The 11,574-nt window shown below is 42.1% G+C and overlaps 1 protein-coding gene across 1 annotated transcript; it reads left to right on the forward strand.

Annotated features, from left to right (window-relative positions):
- The first annotated feature begins 6,341 nt into the window (after positions 1 to 6,341).
- Positions 6,342 to 8,595, forward strand: LOC143328668 (protein phosphatase 1 regulatory subunit 3C-B-like). Its single transcript, XM_076743941.1, has 2 exons — positions 6,342 to 6,511; positions 6,903 to 8,595. Exons 1-2 carry the CDS (start codon positions 6,498 to 6,500, stop codon positions 7,933 to 7,935), a joined length of 1,047 nt encoding a protein of 348 aa, XP_076600056.1. The 5' UTR covers positions 6,342 to 6,497; the 3' UTR covers positions 7,936 to 8,595.
- Positions 8,596 to 11,574: the final 2,979 nt, after the last annotated feature.

Consider the following 11,574-nt stretch of genomic DNA (forward strand, 5'->3'; position numbering starts at 1 on the left):
TCCTCATTTCATCAGACCTTTAAACTCACGTTACTGTGACCTGGTCCTCCGTGAAAACACACATCTCAATCACACTCGCTGCAGAAATCTCCCGTGCTCCCGAGAATAAAGTACGGGATTATAGATCTAATCTATTGTTGACTCATTTCATTCTGTTTCATCATATGAGAGATAAAGCCTGGACTATTGATTGGGCTTCTACCTCGACTGGCTGACTGGCAGAAAGGCAGTGCAGAAATAAATGCTCCTTATTAATCTCAAAGGCTAAATAATGCACATGTCTCACCATTCTTTGTATATATTGTTTATTGTTTATTTCATACTTGTGCACCACCAAGTACATCTTCAGAGACTGACGTTACATATTTGAAGAGAGTGATAAATGTCTTATCAGCCGTACAACTATGCAGTTCCCTGGAACGATATCCAAGTCACCGCTCTCATCCGATACCTTCTCAAGTTCGAGTCCTGTCCACCATCGTTTTCCTGGCATTTCAGAGGGAAACAGCAGCTCAGATCTCTGAGCCATCCCAAAGGTTTTAAATGGCACCGTAGAGCTGATGCCCAACCATATTAAATTCCCTTTTGCTGAACAACATCAGACTAACGTGATGCGGGGCCTCCACGGCATTGCTGGAATGCCAAACATTATTGGAGCAATGAACTGCACATGTGTTCAAAGCTCCATCTATCAACCCCATCCAATTCATGAACCAGAAAAATGACCATTGCATCGACGTGCAGGTGAGATGCCACATACTCAACACGCTCCCTGGACTCCTTCGTTTTACACAGCAGCACAGTGGGAATGCTTTTGGAGGCAGGAGCTGTTAGAAACTGATGGCCTGTAGGTGAGCATCTTTTTTATAGGTTGTTAAATCCAAACACTCTCTTGCATTTATGATAAAATATTTTATTGTGTATTGATGAAGTGATTTGCCCTAAAAACGTGACTGATGACCCCATTTACCAATCCCGTAAACTCTTAAGAGGTACATTACAACCACGTCCGTCCCCAAGTTCACCAAAATGAACCACACCTTTGGGCTGTTAAAGGGCTGTTGCATGTGTTTGGACACATCTGGGGGAAAGTGTTTTCAAACTGCTGAGAAGGTGTGCAGGATCATTCTGACATGCTGCGTCCTTCATTACAACGGCTCATTGCATTCATCTACCGCCTGGAGCGGAGCTGCATCTGCACTGCAGGCCACATGACGTGGAACCTCCTGGCAGGGCTGCAGCTCAGATCATCTCTAATGATGGGATGTTACAAGGCCTATTTTTAAAATGACAAATTGAATAATACTGTTATGTAATGACTGGCTTTTCCATGTTGGGCGCTTAAACATGTCTCGAAATTGAAACCCCTAATGCAACTATGTACAACACAGGCTACCATGCTGTATCTATTTTTTTCAGAAGAAACAAAACATGCACTTAGTCATTAGTGACAACATCCAGTAATTGTTGATAATGCTTCAGTGTTTCAAAAATCTTTTATGCCTGTCCCTTCAGAGCATCCAGGAGAGCCGGCTGGTTGTGGACAAAGTTGTTGGTCAGGACGCCGACATGCTGATGAGATACCTGGGCTGTTCATTAGGAAGTGGACCAAGTGGCTGGCAGCTGGGAGGTCGACGGCACGTCAGCCTCCACTCCGGCATCATCTGGACCTACAATTCATATGACAGGTTTTGTTTGTAATCCTATTTTCATTTGAGTAAAAGGAAAAAGTTATTCTGATTGCATAACCAGACACACACACGGTGGTACGACCAGAACTGGCTGGTGTGTCATTAATCCTACGGTGATCATGTGTGCGCACTTATATTGTACACAAAGTACAAACATGTCTAAGCACATACTAGTTAATGTGGCCAAATGTGTTGTGGCTGAAAGTTTGTGCTGTGAACTAAACATCAATGCAGGATCCATTTAGCTCCTGTTCTCTTTATGGTCGACATTAAGAAGCGAGGGCAGCACATTCATAATTGATCACATTTCTATGCAGATGACACTCTATTATATTCAAATGAAGGCTGAAATGAATATGCAAATAATACTTTGCAGTTTTGACTGTATACAAAGATCAATTTAAACATCTTTTCAAATAAAAAATTGTTGCTTTAAATTTGAAGAATGAAGAATGGCTGCCAGTCGACACACTGACTCATTTGGGGATTGAACACATGGATGGAACGCAGGATTTCTGGTTTCTCTCAAAATATGCAGATAAAAGACAGAATATTGAAGCTTTAAGTTCCTTCAACCACTGACTGGAACATCATTGCTGTCATTGTTACGACGTGAGTAAATGAAGATGACATGAAATAAGACATGGAAGGAATCATGAGTATTTTTATTCTGGCGTCCGTCAGGTATGCCTGACATTTCGCTCGGCTCTGCTGGGAAACAGAATCATACTTAGCTGTCAACATTCTTAAGATTAATCCAAGTCATGTGACAGCAGTCAGCCAATCACAGTGCCTGATAGCCTCTCCTGATACCTTTTGTCTGCAGGCCATCAAGTGGTATTATGTGAACAGTCACTGGGCCAGCTGGCAGCCTGGAAATCACACAAGAGCCAATGATGTCAAAAGGTCTCTCTCTCTCTCTCTCTCTCTCTCTCTCTCTCTCTCTCTCTCTCTCTCTCTCTCTCTGTGTTTGTGTGTGTGTGTGTGTGTGTGTTACTAAAAGTGTCACAACCTTCCTGTCGTCCTCAGATCAGGTTGGGTTTCTGCTGTAATGCTGTGAATTTCCAAACAGCCTGAAAAAGAAAAAAACGTAGAGTTGTGTTTGAAGAGAAATGTTCTTTTCTGTTGTGGATTCCCAGATTAGATTATTCTAAGAACAGAAACGAATCTGAAACCTCGGTCACAGAAAGTGGAACGTAAAGCTGCTTAGATAACGTGAACAATGCCAGTACCACAACAACATTACACTACATTCAAAATTTTACCAAAATAAAAGTACCGAAGTATTGTCTGCAAAATTCAAGTACCCATTAAGCAAATGAGTATATTTGAGTATATATATTATGGTATTATTGACATTACTTACTATGTAAACATACTTTTAATTATACAGATGGTAATAGCTTTCAGGTAGTGGAAAACATATTAGAATATTAAGAAATGTATAAATGACTGAGTCTGAAATGACCAGAAACAAAGTGCAGCATAAAGGAAATTATTCAAGCAACTTCTTGTCCTTAAAAACATTTATCCCCGTTTCTCTGCAACGTTTTTCATGTTGCATTGATGTAACAGTAAATATGTAAATGTTGATCTCATTGCTGATCTTTCCTTTGTGGTTCTTCATCCCTGTTTGTTGGGTCTGAATTTCTGCTTTAGCAATATGTACACAAGCAGCACGGATCAGAAAAGGTCACTGAATTTAAATTTCAAGAAAGAAAAAGAGATTAAATGAAACCTGAAAAGCTCCAACAGAGAGCAGAGAACTGAAGGATATATTCATCCTATGCTTTCTGGCTTTTAGACAATTTAAACTCATTCATGGTTAACTTTAAATCGGTTAAATGTTAACGATGAATGTTTTTTTGTTTTGTCTGTGATGACATGCAGCCTGTTTACATGCCTTTTGCCCAGTGCATGCTGGGACTCAGGCCCTGTGTGACCCCTGCTGAAATAAATGAATTTAGAAAAGTGATTGAATGAATTAATCGACAAATCATCCAATCCATTAATTATTAGTTAATTCTGTATCAAGACAAAATACCAAAAAGTCTCTGGTTCCTGTTTCTCAAACATGAGGATTGTGGAGTGAATCTCTGGGGAGGTCGGACAGTCTCGAGACGTTCGCTTTGACGGGCGTTTACACTATTTTCTGACATTTTGCAGAATTCTCGTCATTGTGGATCATCAGTCAGCTGCTTTTGTTTGTTGTTTTTAGATAATTCCCTTTTTGCAAATTTCTTGAGCAACCCTGTTTCTGATAAAAAGCCACGACCACAAAACTGCAACAGACATGAAGTAACATCCTCTGAAGGCGTGGACGGCAGCTGCTGTCACTCCACTGCTCCTCCTATGCTCACATTTAATTCAACCTTTTCTTTTTTTCCTAATGTCATCCTGACTTGCACAGCTTGGCTCAATGAGATTTCAGTTTGTCTGACCTTTGTTTCTAGGTTGATATCACAGACTTCTAACTTTGGCGTGATCACATGAACACTGCATGGTGCTCAAAGAGGGTGAACATCCAACACTGGAAATCACTTTTTTATCACCACCACAAAGAACAGCTGATCTTTGCTGAGAGGACAGCGTGACCACCAAGTTCCAGACAAAAGCAGACTGTTTATATCTTTACTCAAAAACATGGGTGAAACATGAACTTCTTCACTAAAGGTGAAAATGAAAGTTGTACAAAATCAAATGATATGTGAAACTACGTACATCTAAATATCTGACAGTGAGTCTGACAGGACAGTTTGCATGTTTCTAATGGAAACTCCATTAGAAGCCCCAGTAAGGCTCAATTTGTCTTTGTCTATAAATCTGTCATCAGTTCTGAAGTGTTCATTGTTTGCCTTTCATCACTCCGAGCTTGTACGGAATGAGGAAACAATTTTTCTTGCAGAGGGACAAATACATACTTGGTTATAACTGCTGCTCTCTCTCTATCTATCTATCTATCTATCTATCTATCTATCTATATTTGTTTTTTGGTGGATTTTTTTTCTGATGCAATCCTGAGTCCATGTTGAGTTTGGTGTCGGTAACCCTTACACAAGCAGACAAGGCTGATAAATACTGCCTGTTGTCTTTCTGACCATGTGAAAGTGGCATGTTTGGTACTTTGAGTCTAAAGTCTCCCCTCAGATGATTCAGAGGTACACAGAGGCATCGCTGAGGGGGGGAAACCCTTCATGAGCGACAAGAGGACTCCTGCCCTCTGACCTACAGGTTCACTAAAGTTGGAAAGACGTCTATGCCGGGCACTAATTCAAAGAAAACCCAGATCCTGAAACAGGCTGATTGGGTAAATCAGGGCTTTCTCCTGCAGCTAAAAAAGGGCTGCAGATGCAGGTGAATGAGATGGGACTGAACACAGATGTTGGACCAACCTGTGGACAGTTTCTTTTGGACTAATTGTCCCACTGTGTTCTAGTTTTGGGTTGGAGCAGCTCAGTCTCTCCCTGATCTCTGTTCTCCAGATAAAGTCAACACTGTTCATTTGATATTTTGCAGGGTAATGTTTAACCCACAGCTGAAAATCAATGGAGCAAATAAGCTTTAAAATAGCATCTCTGTCAACATGTACGGAAGCCAAAACAGCAACAGTTTGACCGAGAGAACGGATCAGGAACTCAACTTTTAGAGCCTCATTCAATATAATGTTTTTAATATTTGGGCTGGAAAATGTTTTACTTAATATCTTTAATACTTTGAATAAAACACAAGTTTTAAAGTCTTCACTAACAACTCATTACAAAATGGGTTTTCTCATATCAAATGTATTTTGGTCTGATCTGCGCTCACACCCTTTGTAACACGCGGACGAGGAAGAAAAGCTCATCACCATTAATTAATTTCTACCTAAGGTGTTAAAAAGCCATCACATCAGATCAACTCCTGACCCTCATGATGTGATCTCAGCAAAACACAGTCCAGAAATAATAATGTCTCAATGTCAGTGTGGTCGAAGTAAAACATTGCTTTCCTTGAATCCCATTGACATTTAATTTCAGTTTCATAATGTTTTGGGACATTAAAATTGTCCTTTTTTCCTCTTCTTGTTGCTCCACAAATGTGTTGAGTCGGCAGAATGAGACATGAAATCACATTCAAAAGAGAAATACCAAGAAAATGAGAAAGAAGTGATGTAATGTGGGTATAACATTTCAATGATGCCTTAAAAGTTTCTGTCTAAAACTCGTCATACAGGAAAAAATGACTGGACCCATTTGTTTCTGGAACCCTTTTTTGAACATGTTTAATAATCTTTTAATGAATTGCACCTCTCTCTACGAGGCACTGAGTAATGTAATGCTGCTGTGGCATGTTGAGGGAGTCCCAGACATGTCAGGTGAGATCCAGAGGGTTTATGCAATGCTGAATAATCTGAAGATCATCTGAAACACCAGCAGGGGTCCATCATGTTTCTCAAATAGCAGCTGAGGCAACAGGCTTCGGCATCCAGACCCTGAGGCCCATGCTGGCGACACTCCCCTATCAGCTGGCTGGCCGCCAGGTCAGGCTTACTCTGATTGGTCTGTGAGGAATTCCTCTAACTTTTCATTGGCTGTTTGGGGAACCATCTGACAGCATATGCAAATTATCTCTATGTGGCAGTTGAAATCCCTGAGTGCTGAGAAGCCCGGCACTGAGAGGCAGGAAGAGAGCAAGAGAGAGGTGGAAGAAAAGGGGAGTGACGACGGCATGCTCTTCTAGAAGAAGTCGCTCCAGAGAGTTCTGAAGTCGACGGGACCGAAAACTTTTAAAAAGCTTTCTCCCTGGACCTGCTTATTCCCTTATTCCATGAGTGCTGCAAGGTAAGGACCACAGAAAGAGTCTGGTTTAGGTTTTCAGAAGTGACCTACATCATGCCGAGTTGTGGAAAATGTTTTTGATTCCTAGCATTTTAAATCTGAATGTCATAGTTGAGCCATTATAAAACTAAAGGCATCATTTGTGAGATGGAGACTCTTCACACTACAACAGAAATTGGTATCTTGCTGAAGTGAAATTCATCAAACTGGAACTTTTTTAAAGTCAGAAAAGTGAAGCTGCCTTTTAAAAGCTGATCACTGTACGCACTTTTCTAATATCTCCCTCTCCTTCTCTTTCGCTTTTCCCCTCCCTCAAATTTTCTCGCAATTTTCTTCTCTCTGCCTCCCTCCTCTCCCACACCAACTCCCTCCTCTCCCCCTCTCCCGCCCTCAGTGTGCTCAGGTCTTTCAGTCCATCAGCAATGCCTGGCCCAGTAATGCCGATGGATGTGGCTATGAGATTCTACATCGGCCACTCTCCGCCTCCTCTCAGAGGTTTCCTCAGCTCCTATGAGGAGTTGCAGAGGACCAAGAACCGGGTCAACCAGTCCACCACCTGCAGCCACAAGCCGCAGCTGTACAAACCCCTGCGACCCTGCCTCAGCAACCAGCAGAAAGCGGTGGATGATGATGCCTCGTGCGTGGGCTGGAACAGCAACAAGGCCGGCAAGAAGAAGGTGGTGTTCGCAGACACCAAGGGCATGTCGCTCACTGCCATCCACGTCTTCTCCAAGTTCGACGATGAGCCATATCAAAACAAGCGTTGTCGGGGAATCGCGGAGGAGCTGCAGTTTGACATGACAGACCTGGAAACAGCCACGATGGATCTAAAGATCAGCTCCATGCGCAGCCTGGCGCTGGACTTTAAACAGCCCTCAGCTGACTACCTGGATTTCCGGAACCGCCTGATCCAGAACTCAGTCTGCTTAGAGAACTGCTCGCTGCAGGAGCGCTCGCTGACCGGCACCATCAAGGTCCGGAACATGGGGTTTGAGAAGACGGTGCAGCTGCGCGCCACTTTCGACTCATGGGTCAGCTTCACCGACGTCGAGTGCACCTTCATGAACAACATCTACAGCTGCCAGGATACTGACACCTTCGCATTCGTCCTGGAACTGCCCACCTACATCCCACCACAGAATCGGGTTGAGTTCTGCATCTGCTTCAAAGTCCAGGACCAGACCTTCTGGGACAACAATGATGGCAAGAACTATTGTCTCAAGCACGCTGGCTGGAACGGACAGGACCTGAACAATGCGACGCCGCCAGCTTCTGCAGAGCAGAGGAAGCCTTCAGAGCACAAAAACGGGGGTGTGAAACTGCTGGAGATGGAGTTTGACCAGTTTGGCAGCCCACGCATGTCCAGCGGACTCTTTCCTGGCTGGCAGAGCTGGGGTCAGATTGATAACGCCGTGCCTTATTGGTGAAAACACAAGGATGTTTGCTGAAACGGCACTGCATTAAGATAACAGACACTGACAGGGCATTCAGTTCGAATCCAGCTGCGGGTCTGAGCCTAGACTGGCTCTCAGCCAGAAACTAAACTGAAGTAAACAACCTCTGCTTTTTCAGCAGAGGAAGTGCACAAACCAGACAGAAACTGAACTGTAATGTGCTCAACTGACCTGCTTTTTGCTGTAACGTGGTCATTTGGCCTGAGAGACTTGGTGATCTGTGGTTGGAGGATGAGGCATAAACCTGTAAAGTCTATCGTGTTTCACAGATTCCCCTTCTGTAAATATTAATGTGCCTTCTCAGAGTGCCTGCCCACTAAAATACAGACTGTTTGTTAAATATGCACTGATTGAGACGTCCCTCTCAATGTGATGTCTGTAAGCTGAAGACGTGGAAATGGAGCTGATTAAGTCCTTCATATTGAAGGGAAAGGACGGGGAGTGCATGGCGACGAAACGCTTCTCTGCTCAAAGAAACCCAGCTGATTCATTTCTAATGAAAAATGCACACTAAACTTTAGCACCTTCAAAAAGAAAATGATTAGACATGATTCAAAATGGTCTCAATTTTTTTTAATGTGAGTCATGCAGCCCTTTCTTTCCCTCCATGTACATTGCACATGTGTTTCTGATTAAACAAAAAAAACAAAAAAAAACAAACAAAAAAAAGTCTGCCTGATGTAATTTTGAAGTAAGTTTTGTCAAGGAACTGAGCTGCTATCTATAGATAATGTCACAAGAGAGACTCTGCACGTGATTGGTTGTCTCAAACAGGGAAGACGTTTGGAAATTATTGTGGTCACGGTATGTCAAGAAAAGAAATGATGCAACGACCGAATGTTTATATTTGCTTGTATTCACAAGTGCAATGATGTGATGAGTGTACAGTATGTGTGGCTGGAGCTGTGATTGTTCTTTCTGAAACGTTCTCTCACAGTAAAGAAAAGGTCTGCGCCCCAGCATTTCGTTTCACTTGAAGGTGTGTGTTGCTGACATCCACCATGTCAGTCATGTATTTCCTTTTCAGAAATAAATTTCTATATTTGTGCTAAAATATATTGTGACTCCTTTTGTTTACTATGGTGTTTGAGTTTTTGATTGAAAACTACTTAAAAATGCAATAATACTCATTAAAAAAAGTCAAAATCATAGTGATTTTTTTAATATTATTTAAATATATTTTGGGATCTGGCAGTATCCCATACACATTCTTCTATAATGCCTTCCTAATGTAAAAATATAATAAAAATATAAACACACAAATATTCAAAACACGAAAGTGGAACCACCCACCTGCAATCTGACAGCAGGTCAGTTTGAACCATCACTCATACGTAACTCATGATGCTCTGAAAGGTTTGATTACATAAGTGATATTTGTAAACATGGGAGAAAAACTCTTGTGTTTACAAACATTAAATTAGGTTAATAATTTATGCATGTGAACACCGAGTCAGAGGGCGGGGCTTACGCTTACCTCAACAAGAGGGAACCAGGCCTTTATTTGAGAGGAGCTGTAATTAGAGACAGCTCTTTGTTCTTTTGTTCTTTGTTGTTGTCCATACTGACAACCAAAGCAAATACTAAGAGCTTCTTATCATTTCAGCAAAAGGCTTTAACTTACGCTATTTTGGAAAAGTTATTGTCTTTAAGCACAGCTACAATGCCAGGTTCAAGTCAGAGTCAGGGTAAAGGATGCCTCCATCTTGTGACAGTGCAACCAGTCATCAGTCGGCCAGTTTATGTTGACCTACATGATGCATTCATGCACGCCAGGGCCACCAATACAACCACAAACAAGGCGCGAAGCCTAGCACATGTAAAAATGTCTCTGAGTCGACATTCAACGTGCACCTCATTTATTTGAATTAATGTCTAATCTTGCACAATTTCCCTCAATTTGCAAGACCTTGAAATTGAATTATTAAACTTCAAACTCCATAGCTTCCGACACTGCAGCTTAAAACTCACTTTAACAGTACAGTTATTAAAGCAATAGAAACCCGTCCGTTTGCCAAACATTCAGAATGAGGATGAAAGCAGAGAAAAGCCTCCGCTGCCTGCAGGCGTTTTTCTTTGCTTCGCTCGGACTCATTTTAATTGTCCATGCTGCTGTTCATGCTGGATTCATATTCAGCAGGAAGAATGCTCACTCCCTTTCTTTGGCATGCACAGAGGAAGGACCCCAGGCTGGCCCAGGATGACCTTCTCAGGCCTGCAAATTCCTGCTTTATCACAGCTTTAACTCTTTGAGTACAAGCTTAACTCTGCTTTTCTGGGTATTTCTCTTCAATACGGAGATTCTTCGCTCAAAGCACTTAACAGTACCGTGACATGACATTTCTATGGGGCAAAGCAGTGGTAATTTAACCAGTAATCGTTGGAATTGATCCACATGGTTGTAATGTCCATAAAGATTATATCTGGAGGTATTTGGATGATGAAACTTTACATTCAAACTTTCTCTTTCTTTACTGTTGCTGTTAAGGTCTTGTTTGGTTAAACTACAAAAATCGCTTCAAAATCATGTTTTGGCTTATATGAGACGTAGAAACGTACAGTGCAAGTATTCTGTTCTGGTGACTGGGCTGCAAGGTTTTCAGGCTTGACTCCAACGTCATGGCTGATAACAGGAACACATAGACAAAAACAAAGAAATAATATCCAAACATGGAACAACCTACAAGACCTGAGACATCTCACAAGTTTATTTGGAACAAAAGAAAAGATTTTAGGAATTTAAATGGAAGAACACACTTTGTGTAAAGCATTTGCTTTTCGTTTTGTTCAGCGTGTTGGATAATCTACAGATTGGTGGTGCATCAGATCTGGAGGACTTGAAGATCACCATCCTGCTCCTCCTGCTCCCACTGTGGGCTTATTGTGGAAAATGGAAAGCTGATCTCATATCAGCTTCAAAAGACACCTTCGTCCTGACCTCGGCCAGCCCCGGGCTCCGGCTCATCTCCACCTGCCAGCCGATGGAACCGCATTCCTTTAATACCTGTAATTTCCTGATGGATCACAGTAAACAGCCTCTTTCTGTCCAACCTGCCATCTTCCTGTTTTTCATTCCCTTTGCGTTTGTATGTAGGTATCTCTTTCTACACTGAATGCACTGTCCTTCTGCTTATTGCCTGGCCTACTCTCATTTCCTTTTCTCTGTTTGGTTTTCCTGTTTACATTCCTTTGTCCTTTCTGTCTTCATGTCAGTGGTGAATTCAAAAGGTATGTCAGCAGAAAACGAAGGAATCGCTTCAGTTTAACACAACCTGGCTGCTGATCTTGATGCTAAACTGCTGAACTGTTTTTGAGGTGCTTTGTTTTTTATTGTCATTATAAAATAAAAGCCTTGCGAGCCCAATGAGCAAATTGAAAACGCCTGTAGGAAATTCCATGGCTGAAAACATGGGGTTAAACAGGCCAGCTGAGAGCCACACATTTCAGCGTCAGGTCAAGTATTAAAGGTATTCATCAGAAACTCCATCAGCGCCTCCTGACTCTAATTCCCTCTCGCCTGAAGCATCGGCTTTACAAAATACATAAGAAAAGTGTTCATCTTATAGTTTCATTGTAGGCCAAGAAATGTGCAGCTGGAGTCACGTGTAGCTC

Source organism: Chaetodon auriga, chromosome 11 (assembly GCF_051107435.1).
Source record: "Chaetodon auriga isolate fChaAug3 chromosome 11, fChaAug3.hap1, whole genome shotgun sequence".
Classification (NCBI taxonomy): domain Eukaryota; kingdom Metazoa; phylum Chordata; class Actinopteri; order Chaetodontiformes; family Chaetodontidae; genus Chaetodon; species Chaetodon auriga.